Source organism: Triticum dicoccoides, chromosome 2B (genome assembly GCF_002162155.2).
Source record: "Triticum dicoccoides isolate Atlit2015 ecotype Zavitan chromosome 2B, WEW_v2.0, whole genome shotgun sequence".
NCBI lineage: Eukaryota > Viridiplantae > Streptophyta > Magnoliopsida > Poales > Poaceae > Triticum > Triticum dicoccoides.
In genome coordinates, this window is record NC_041383.1 from 47,444,923 (window position 1) to 47,457,174 (window position 12,252).

Genomic DNA, 12,252 nt, shown 5'->3' on the forward strand with positions numbered 1-12,252 from the left:
GATAGGGCAGCTTGAGAAGGAAAACGAGGATGGATTACAAAATCGTTGCGCCAAGCCTTGATGGAAGGAAAGGTGGTTTGCTTTTAGTCTGGAAGAAGGAGGTGAGGATCTACTCCCAGACTACCACTTTTAGTGTCATCAATGTGATGGTGGAGGAATCAAATGGTAGAGAATGAAGGCTTTAGGGATTGTATGGGGAGCCGAGTTGGGATCATACGTACCAGCTAATACTTGCATGCTCAATCTAATCTCCTGTGGGTGGTCATTGGTGAATTTAATGAGATTCTATTCTCGTCAGAAAAGGAGGGAGGTGCGCCACGGCAGCAAGCGCCAAGATGTGCTTCGAAAGGCACATAATCTTCATCTCCTACAGATATCTGCAACACCTGCTGATTTTAATTCCCTCATGTGCAGTTGGTAAATCCTACTCATCATTTTGCTATCTAAAGCTCGGAGTCGTTAAGGTGCATGAGGGTTTGCCTCAAGTTTGGAGCAAGTTTTGCCATCTTCAAGTATTAGATTCTTTGTTTGGACGCTGCTGCAGAACAGACTTTGGACTGCAGATCGACTGCTTGTGAGAGGCTGGATCATCAGGATACTTGCTCCACTTGTGATCAGGTGCTTGAGTCTGCCCACCACCTGATATTCGGTTACCCCTTCGCGAAGCAGGTCTAGACTGCATACCAAAATACGAGACCCCTGGCAAGCTAGGCAGAGCTGCGCTCAACCTCTGTTGGGACCTGGTGGGAGACGATCCTGCCTCTCAGGAAAAAAGGAGAGGGCACTGATGATTGCACCTTCTCAGCTTACGTGGCATGCATGGAACCTCTGGAATGAGCGAAATCGAAGAGTTTTCAAAAATCAGCAAATGAACCCTGTGTGTGTTCGAAGATTAACGATGAGATCAGCCTCTTTGATGAGGCATGGGAGCAATAGGTTTTTTTTTGAACTCTACAGCCAGGCAGGCCTTGCTTGTACTGGGTCTTTTATTCTTTTTTCAGCTTTTCCTAGTAGCTTCACTACTAGTGTAAAGTTTTTCCCCCTCCTTAAATGAAAAGGCATAGCACCTGCCACTAGTAGGAAAACACCTAATAGTCCCGGTTTGTAAGGGCCTTTAGTCCCGGTTCATGAACCGGGACTAATGGGTCGTTACTAATACCTCCACCCATTAGTCCCGGTTCAAACACGAACCGGGACCAATGTGCCTCCACGTGGCCCTGTGCGCCAAGCCCAGTCAGGGGGCCTTTGGTCCCGGTTGGTGGCACCAACCGGAACCAAAAGTCCATGTTTTTTTAGAAAAGTGGCTGCTTTAGGGGTTTTGGGTGTTATTTTTAGGTTGTTATTAGCTAGCTAATAGAGAGAAGTGTCCTCTCTTATATCTTCGTCCTTGGTTTACCAACGCTGCTGCTATATATGTTCACTTCACCCGCTGATATAATAACTCATGCATGCTCGCATCATACATCATCGTATATAATAACAAGTCCTACTAATCATGCATCATCAGACAACTTCTACTCGTTATTAATAATAAGTCATACGATCATCATCCTCATAGTCATCGAACCCAACCCTACATAATTGTTCTTAGCACATGATCATCAGTATCAGGTAGGACATGACCTAAACACCCTTAAGGTAAAATAGCATAAAACAATATAGACCCTGACTCTTCATTATGAAGAATGGCGATCATCATGTCTCCAATTCAGATCCGAAGCAATAGGGATTGTTTCTTGAATCGGGTCCTTTCTCGAGAAAAGGTTTGTCTCGAAGAATTGAGTGGGAGGATGGTGGAGACTTGATGAGGTTATTGAACTGTCACTTCAACTAGTGTGTAGTAGGCCACAGGAAGTTGTTCCTGTGGCACCTACACCAACTGAAGTAGAAGCTTATGATAGTGATCATGAAGTTTCGGATCAAGTCACTATCGTACCTCGTAGGGTGACAAGGATACGTACTACTTCAGAGTGGTACAGTAATCCTGTCTTGAAGGTCATGTTGCTAGACAACAATGAACCTACGAGCTATGGAGAAGCGATGGTGGGCCCAAATTCCGACAAATGGTTAGAAGCCATGAAATCCGAGATAGGATCCATGTATCAGAACAAAGCATGGACTTTGGTAGACTTGCCCGATGATCGGCAAGCCATTGAGATAAATGGATCTTTAAGAAGAAGACGGACGTGGATGGTAATGTCACCATCTATGAAGCTCGACTTGTGGCGAAGAGTTTTTCACAAGTTCAAAGAGTTGACTACGATGAGATTTTCTCATCCGTAGCGATGCTTAAGTCCGTCGGAATCATGTTAGCATTAGCTGCATTTATGAAATCTGGCAGACGGATGTCAAAACGAGTTTCCTTACCAGTTTTCGTAAGGAAAGGTTGTATGTGATACAATCAGAAAGGTTTTGTTGATTCTAAGGATGCTAAAAGGTATGCTAGCTCCAGCGATCCTTCTAAGGACTGGAGTAAGCATCTCGGAGTTGGAATGTACACTTTGATGAGATGATCAAAAGATTTTGGGTTTATACAAAGTTTATGAGAAACTTGTATTTCCAAAGAAGTGAGTGGGAGCACTATAGAATTTCTGATGAGTATATGTTGTTGACATATTGTTGATCGGAAATGATGTAGCATTTCTGGAAAGCATATAGGGTTATTTGAAAGGTGTTTTTCAATAGAAAACCTGGATTAAGCTACTTAAACATTGAGCATCAAGACCTATGAGGATAGATCAAAAACGCTTAATGGTACTTTCAAATGAGCATATACCTTGACATGATCTTGAAGGTGTTCAAGATGGATCAGTCAAAGAAGGAGTTCTTGCCTGAGTTGTAAGGTACGAAGTTAAGACTTAAAGCTCGACCACGGCAGAAAAGAGAGAAAGGACGAAGGTCGTCCCCTATGCTTTAGACGTAGGCTCTACAGTATGCTATGCTAAGTACCGCACCTGATGTGTGCCTTGCCACTTGCCTGGCAAGAGAGTACAAAGGTGATCAAGGAGTGGATCACCAGATAGCGGTCAAAATTATCCTTAAAGGAATAAGGATAGGTTTCTCGGTTATGGAGGTGATAAAGAGTTCGGTGTAAAGGGTTACGTCGATGCAAGCTTTAACACCTATCCGAATGACTCTGAGTAGCAAACCGGATACGTATAGTGGAACAACCATTTGGAATAGCTCCAAGTGGAGAATGGTAGCAGCGTTTACAATATGACCTAGAGATTTGCGAAGTACATACGGATCTGAGTGTTGCAGACCCGTTGACTAAAACCTCTCTCACAAGCAGAACATGACCAAACCCCAGATCTCATTGAGTCTTAATCACATGATGATGTGAACTAGTTTAGTGACACTAGTAAACTCTTTGGATGTTGGTCACATGGTGATGTGACCTGTCAGTGTTAATCACATGGTGATGTGAACTAGATTATTGACTCTAGTGCAAGTGGGAGACTGTTGGAAATATGCCCTAGAGGCAATAATAAATTAGTTATTATTATATTTCCTTGTTCATGATAATCGTTTATTATCCATGCTATAACATGTGTGGATACATAGACAACACCATGTCCCTAGTAAGCCTCTAGTTGACTAGCTCATTGATCAATAGATGGTTACGGTTTCCTGACCATGGACATTGGATGTCATTGATAACGGGATCACATCATTAGGAGAATGATGTGATGGACAAGACCCAATCCTAAGCCTAGCACTAAAGATCGTGTAGTTCGTATGCTAAAGCTTTTCTAATGTCAAGTATCATTTCCTTAGACCATGAGATTGTGCAACTCCCGGATACCGTAGGAATGCTTTGGGTGTACCAAATGTCACAACGTAACTGGGTGGCTATAAAGGTGCATTACAGGTATCTCCGAAAGTGTCTGTTGGGTTGGCACGAATCGAGACTGGGATTTGTCACTCCGTGTAAACGGAGAGGTATCTCTGGGCCCACTCGGTAGGACATCATCATAATGTGCACAATGTGACCAAGGGGTTGATCATGGGATGATGTGTTACGGAACGAGTAAAGAGATTTGCCGATAACGAGATTGAACAAGGTATCGGTATACCGACGATCGAATCTCGGGCAAGTACAATACCGCTAGACAAAGGGAATTGTATACGGGATCGATTGCGTCCTTGACATCGTGGTTCATCCGATGAGATCATCGTCGAACATGTGGGAGCCAACATGGGTATCCAGATCCCGCTGTTGGTTATTGACCGGAGAACGTCTCGGTCATGTCTACATGTCTCCCGAACCCGTAGGGTCTACACACTTAAGGTTCGATGACGCTAGGGTTATAAAGGAAGTTTGTATGTGGTTACTGAATGTTGTTCGGTGTCCCGGATGAGATCCCGGACGTCACGAGGAGTTCCGGAATGGTCCGGAGGTAAAGATTTATATATGGGAAGTCCTGTTTTAGTCTTCGGAAAAGTTTCGGGTTTTTCCGGTAACGTACCGGGACCACCGGGAGGGTCCCGGGGGTCCACCAAGTGGGGCCACCAACCTTGGAGGGCATCATGGGCCAAGTGTGGGAGGCGACCAGCCCCAGGTGGGCTGGTGCGCCCCCCACAGGGCCCAAGGCGCAAGGGAAGTGGGGAAGGGGGCAAACCCTAGGGCAGATGGGCCCTAAGGCCCACCCTAGGTGCGCCTCCCCCCTCTCCCCCTTCTGGCCGCACCAGATGCCATCTGGGGGCTGCCGCCACCCCTGGGGAGGGAACCCTAGAGGGGGCGCAGCCCCCTCCCCTCCTCCTATAAATAGTGGGGGTTTTGGGGCTGCCCAAGACACGAGAACCTCTCCCTCTTGGTGCAGCCCTACCTCTCTCCCTACTCCTCTCCCGCGGTGCTTGGCGAAGCCCTGCAGGATTGCCACGCTCCTCCATCACCACCACACCGTTGTGCTGCTGCTGGATGGAGTCTTCCTCAACCTCTCCCTCTCTCCTTGCTGGATCAAGGCGTGGGAGACGTCACCGGGCTGTACGTGTGTTGAATGCGGAGGTGCCGTCCGCTCGGCACGAGGATCTCCGGTGATTTGGATCACGACGAGTACGACTCCTTCAACCCCGTTCTCTTGAACGCTTCCGCTTAGCGATCTACAAGGGTATGTAGATGCACTCTCCTTCCCCTCGTTGCTGGTTTCTCCATAGATAGATCTTGGTGACACGTAGGAAATTTTGAATTTCTGCTACGTTCCCCAACAGGAAGGACCACGTGTGCCCGCCCACTGTGTAAATGCACGTCGTCGGCAAGCTCCTCGCCATGTTCACTCAAGATGACGCCATCATGGAGTCCCCACCCGCATCACCAATGTCTGAAGAAGTGCACCATTTCGCGTCAGGCAGAGGGACAGACACTGGTTTTTTGTATAGGATTATCCTAGAGGTGGACCACAAAAATAAATTAAGGTGGGGCAAAGTCTTAGTAAGAATTGTTTTGATGCGAATCAAAGGAGTCAATATACACGAACAATGCACACTACAAACGAATAACCAAATGCAAGCATGATTCAATAGGATTTTTTTTGAAATTGCATGCTATGTTTCCCAACACATTGCCCCTATGAGGACTAAAACCCCAACCTATCTATTAGCTGGAGCCAAGCCATGAGGATTGCCCTCCTTAAAGCCAGTCGTCTGCGAGGTGGAAGAGAGGCGGAGCACTTTTTGTCCTCTGGCCGGCTGATCTGCCAGAGACTCATCCCCCTGGGAAAGGGAATTCGAAGCCATCGTCATCACCAACACTCCGATCATCATTGGGACCAATGCATATTAATCTTGTGAATTTAAATATAGTTCAATATTAATATAGTTCATTGGGACCAACATTCTTGAGGACATGGGAGAAACATTGTTACCATTAATCTTGTGAATTTAAATATAGTTCAATATTTTGATATTAGGTTGTGATGTAATTCTGTAGTGGTGATGTGCGAACATCGACTACATATCACTTGATCAACATAAGCCTAGAGGAGAGTATATTTTGATTAGTTTATCTATGGTAGATTGTTGGAGTGACCGAATTACCAAATCCTAAGTTTATGAATTAGTACGAGGGGCTGTTGGAACCCCAAAGTTTATTGTTATGGTTAGATGCTATCTTAATTATTCTCAATGAATCTTGATGAAAGTGAGAACAACACATTACTATAGGTTCCACCGCACAACAAATTATCAAAGCAATGAATGTTAACTCAATAAACAAGATGAAAGTAACTTGATGAAACTACCATGTGTCCTTGAGAGTGATTTGATCCATATAACTAATAGAACTCTTGTTCTTTTTTGCGGGGATATACAACTATCAACTGCAGAACAAAATATGTACGATTGCAACCGGTTTTATTGTATTGAAAGATTGAGAAGTTTTGATGTTATCATGCCACCTAGCTCTAGTGCTCAAATGCTTCTAGCTCTGATTGGTTGTAAGATTGCTTTCAAATTAAGCTTCTAAGCAGCCAATCCACGGCGCTAGCTCCAATTCTTGTTGCTTTTGCCATATAAATGCACGGGAGGTGCACCGCACGCAGAAAGGGATCATCAGATAATTAGTTAACAGTACGTACGCTCTGACTACTTTTATGTAGGCTCTAGATGCATGATAAAGGGTACGTACGTACTTACACTGCATGCATCCATGCATGGCCATGTGCGGCTTGCAAAACCTATATGAAGGAGAACGACGTGATCGACCACCGGCCAAAAGTCGATCACCGACCAGTTTAGCAATTTTGATCTCGATCACCAACTGAGTAATGACGAGGTGGAACAAATCGATGATCGATGCGTGCAGAATCAATCGAGTTTTCAATTCGCCATCTGAAATTTCGGCGAATTAGCCGGTCTCTCGTTGTCAGGCATCATTGTGCCGGGCTGCCGGCCACCCTTGGACAGCATGCAGCCAGATCATCCATCGAGCTGTGTCGATCTCAATGCGGACGCCTATATAAACCACAGTGCCACTCAGCCGACCCATCATCCATCCATTAACTCAGACATGGCAGTTTCGAGAGCGCTCGTCCTCGGCGTCCTGCTGGCGATCGCCGTCGCCAATGCCGAGGCAGCGTCCGTCGTGGTCGGCCAGGTCAAGTGCGCCGACTGCACCAGGAAGAACTTGAAGGCCGAGGAAGCCTTCAAGGGTAAGCGCTAGCTAGCTACAGTGTAAATGCATGAATGCATGATGGTGCTCTGCTCACTATTGTTCTGCCATGAATGCACAACAGATCTTCAGGTGGCGATCAAGTGCAAGAACGTCCACCGCGACTACGAGAGCAAGGCGGTGGGTGCCCTGGACCGCACCGGCGCCTTCAGCGTGCCCCTGGCTGCCGACCTCCATGGCGCCGACTGCGTCGCGCAGCTCCACAGCGCTGCCTCCAACGCGTCGTGCTCCGGCCAGGAGCCATCCAAGATCGTGCCGATGTCCGAGGGCACCACCTTCGGCATCATGGCCGGCGCCAACACTGCCACGCCGTCCGCGGCGTCGCCTGAGTGCGCGTCCATGACCCTGTGCGGGCCGATCAAGAAGCACATCATCGAGCACTTCCACCACAAGAAGCCCGTGCTGCCCAAGCCGGAGCCCAAGCCCCAGCCCCACCCGGACTACGGCCCCGTGCCCAAACCCGAGCCCAAGCCGCAGCCCCAGCCGGACTACCACCCCGTCCCTCCCACGCCCACCTATGGCGGCAGCGGCGGCGGTGGATACCACGGCCACCACTGAGTCTGGTCTGCCACTGTCCGGCTAAGCACCAAAATCTCATCACCGGTTACATGATCAGTGTCAGTGAGTGATCGACGTTACTATTTATCATCAGTTGCTTGCGTAGCCGCGTGGGTATTCTTTGGTGGTCTTCTGCCATTCGCTACCACGTTTTAGTATCTGCACTGCATAGTCGAGAGTTCAGAATAACATTTGTGAGGAACTTGTGTATAAGAAGTTACTGTGAATCAAGTAATGTAATCAAGTCCATTTGAGCCAACGCAAAGTTCCTTCCTAGCTCGGCCTCCACGGCCCCTCTTATCTACACCATTCGTTTTGTGTCGCGATTTGTGCAGGAAAGCACCGTCACAAGCATGCACTTGTTTGATGCAGTGTCATTTGCAGGCATTGTCCCATCCGTTGCAGCCAAACAATAATCAAAAGCAAGCTAGGCCTGTATGCTAGCCTCCTCGTGGCTCAGTCTCAGTGGGTGTTCAAAGCTGGTCAAGAATTCACAGGCTCACATGCAACAGTTGCTCTCATGCAGCAGCTTTGCACTGTACATAACACTGTTTACTCTCCTGAACTTTAACCGATGAACATGCAACACATGCAGGCCGAAATATGATAGGAGAGAGAAGAGAATGGGTACATGAAGGAATCTTTGTCCAACCGGGAGAAAGAGAGGGGTTTGCATGGAGAATGTTTTATCTCCACCCCTTCGTCCCATGTGCATTGAGTAATAGTGATTTCTTATTCGAGGAACTGACTTTTAGAATTTTTATTTGACATCTTTAGAGCATCTCCAGCCACGCCGCCAACAGGCCCTCCCAGGCTATTTTTTCGCGCCGACGCCCAAATATCGGCCCAGTCGCGCCCCTGGATCCTGTTTTTCGCCGATTTGGGCCGAAATTGGCGCCGGCGTACCCAGACCAAATCCGGCGCGCTGGGGGGCGCCCAGAGGCACCGGGACGAGCGATTTTGGCGCGAACGCACTGCGGGCCCGCTGAGTAAGCGACACTCGCCTCGTAGTCCTCACAACGCCTCGGTTTCCCGCGGGGAATCAATGCCAAGGCTGCCGCCGGTCAGCCTTCCATTGATTCCTCACGGGCGGCACGGCGATGCCCCCCCTCCCGCCATGCGTACACACGGCGCCCAGCTATAAAAACAACGCCTCTCCCTCGCCTCTGGCCACACCCGCCCATACCCGCCGCCGAGCTCTGCCTCTCTCCCCGTGCCCACCCGCAATGATGACTGAACGGTTCCCCGACGATGGGGCGGCGGCCAACTGCTTCGGCCGCCGCTCGCTTCACGAGTAGGAGGCGTACTTGCTCTTCGAGGCCAACATCCCGGTGTTGGGGAACGTGGTAATTTAAAAAAAAATCCTACCATCACGCAAGATCTATCTAGGTGATGCATAGCAGCAAGAGAGGAGAGTGTGTCCACATACCCTCGTAGACCGAAAGCGAAAGCGTTATTTAAGGTGGTTGATGTAGTTGAACGTCTTCTGGGGCGACCCTGGGGCCGGCGGCTGGGAACCCGAACGGCCCCAAGCCGATTTTTTCACTGGGTCGCCCCCAGGTGGTGATTTTTCGAGCCCTCTGGGGGGCCAACGGCTGGATATGCTCTTAGAGAGCACACTTTATCGAAAGACAGAAGAAAAAAAGAGAGAGAGTTGCATGTAAAGTTCACGAGAGAAAGATGCGCAGCATGCAAAAAGAGAGAGGGGTCTGCACTATGTCTCAGTCTGACGGGAGATGGACAAAAAGAACGTCACATCAGTTACAGTCTCTGCTAGTCCTAGCGGCAGGAGATTAAGATTTGAAAGCTGGCGCCAGTTGCTAATTTTCCATCGATGCACACATCCACATGGAACTGAGCACAGAATGGATGGCTACGATAGCAGGTACCACGAAGGATGAGCTACAAAAAACTGCACTCCCCTTGAGCCAATGGAATTACTGAAGCCGTTCGAGTTGATGGATGATTGGGTATGACGATGACAATGGTTTTGCCATGCATTCCGTAGTTTTTTGTGACCATCATTAGTTTCAGTCGATTTTCAGATATGTGGACTGAAATTCAGGCTAATGTGCAAATGGATTTTGTGATGGACAACTCATGGCATTCACGTCAAAAAGAGAATGCTAGCCACTGGTCCACGCTTGAGAGCGGACTAATTTGGAAAAGGTTTATCTAGGGCACATCTACATGTGCTTTAGTTATTGCATATCTAAGTGATTCAATCAAACTAGAAAGAAATTGTGAGTGGGTACCAGAGCTATGGCCTGGTCCAGCTCAAGTACACAGACGGGTATATCTGGCCCAAACAGGTAAAGACCAAACAACCAGTACCACTTGGACAGAAGGGCGCGGCTGCTGCCATAAGCAGATAGATCAAGACGTCTACATTGGTGCATCGGCCGTCGTTGTGAAGGGAATTAGCGAAGCAGCTAGCAATTCTGGAAGCGCTAGCCTGCCGAGAGGGCCTAGCTTTGGCGGAGGATCTTTTTCTTTCAAAAATTGTAGTTGCTCCTGCTTCTCAAACGGTGGTGAAAAATGACATACAACAAGGAGCAATTGGAGTCTATGGAGCAATTAACAGAGAATTCAGGGACCGAAGGATTCAGTTCCATAAATGTTCTTCAGTTTATAAGCGCACAATTTTAACTTTGAGGACCATACCCTTGCAAAACACACTGTTGGTTTAGATGTTGGTCGTCATGAATGTTAGGAAAACCCTTATGATCCCGCTGTAATTCATGTAAACCTTGGTTTGGGCAATTAATAAAGTGTGTATTGCCTAAAAATCCAAATGATAACGTCCGCACGTGTGGCATATTTGCACATCGCACACACATCTTGATCCATCTTGATTCTGTTTTGCATGAATCCTAATGGAATCTGAGTGCCACGTAGGCATAGTGTGTTGTGTGGGCGTTAGAGCACTCGCCCACCCGACCCGCTGCGCGCAGTTACCAGTTGCGCCATGTGGGCGAACCAGTTCCCGCCCACACAGTCACCAACCAGCCCACGCACTTGTGGGTGAACTGCTCTTCGCCCACAGAACGCTCGTACGGTGATAGATGACAACTGCAGTTGCACGTATGCGGCAACTAGGTAAACACACATAACAACTAGGATTTGTTGGTAGATGGCAACTGCAGTTGCGCGTACGTGGAAATCAAGTAAACACACACATAGCAACTATGTGTAACCATAGATGGCAACTATAGTTGGACAACACGTGGCAACTACTTTTTTTACCACATGTGGCAAATAGTTAATCACGCAGGGCAACTATGGTTTGATTGCACGCGGCAACTACGGTAAATTTGACATGGCAACTATATTTATCCAAAACAAAGAGAGTTGCCATGCTTTTACAACTACATTTGCCATCCCGGATGGCAACTAAAGCGGCATCCCACAGGTAACAAACGTAGCTATGCCGGGATGTGTGGCAATTTTTGCTTTGTGCTATACGCACAGGATGGGATGAGTAGTACTTGTTGGGCGTGTGGCACGAAGTAGGTACGTCCACACGTGTGGGCAGTTCTAATATTCGCCCACACATGACCCGTGTGGGCTGCCTCCTGCTTACGCCACACACGGTATGTGGGTGGTTGTTTAGTATGCCACACGTGTGGACGTTATCAGCGTCCTAAAAATACTCGGACAGGAGACATCTTAGCTACGGTTTGGCGAGAATATGTCGTCTGAGAGGTTTTTCTTCCCATTTATGCGGATGGAATATTGAACATTTTTCCTAATTTCTGCATGTCTGTTTTTTTATTTTGCTTCAGGTCGTTTTTCCTGCCGCCAGTTCCGCAGGAATCTCAGCACTTGAGCGGCTGTATCATTCGAGTTTCCCGTGTGTGTGAGTACGGGGATTTTTATTGTTGGGCCCTTTTTCGTTTTTGGGTTTGTGGGTCGCCCATCTAGGTTTGTTTCGGTGCCCTATTCACTTTTTTGTCACGCTTGATAGCTGAGGAGGGGTCTAGAAAGGGGAGGCTGGAGGGGGCGGATACGGTGGAGGAAGTGGGGTGCCTCGTTGGTGAATCAGCGCCAGGGGCTGGTTAGATTCCATGGAGCACGGAGAGGTGCCGACGAGTAGTGTTGGTAGGAGGGATTCGTGTTGCCCGGGAATGACGGTAGGTAGGAGAGGGGTGGTATGGACAGGAGGTCGGCGGAGACTCTCGCCGGTCTCGCAATCAGTCAAACATCGGTCGGGGTGGGGTGGGGAGGGGGGGTATCAGTGTTGCTCGTAGATCCAGGTATTGAGCAATTTTTGCCGCCTCTGCGCCGTCCTCGGTCTTAGTGCATGCTAAACAATTATTATTTTCATATGTTTTTGTTATCCCGCCGCGCTTCGATTTTAGCTGTTTTGGTCATGCGTCGCCGATTTTAGAACCATCGCACGCTCATAGTTATCCTTGATGGCTAGCAATTTTGATGTGATAGCACAACATGCCGCTCATGAATTTTGTTCTGAAAATATGTGTTCAGTACAAATGATTGGGGAGAAGGGGGTGATTTCTTCTCTA

At 48.1% G+C, this 12,252-nt stretch overlaps 1 protein-coding gene across 1 annotated transcript; it reads left to right on the plus strand.

Moving 5' to 3' along the window:
- The first annotated feature begins 7,000 nt into the window (after positions 1-7,000).
- On the plus strand, positions 7,001-7,976 carry LOC119362042 (proline-rich protein 4-like). Its single transcript, XM_037627212.1, has 2 exons — positions 7,001-7,148; positions 7,233-7,976. Exons 1-2 carry the CDS (start codon positions 7,007-7,009, stop codon positions 7,724-7,726), a joined length of 636 nt encoding a protein of 211 aa, XP_037483109.1. The 5' UTR covers positions 7,001-7,006; the 3' UTR covers positions 7,727-7,976.
- The last annotated feature ends 4,276 nt before the right edge of the window (positions 7,977-12,252 follow it).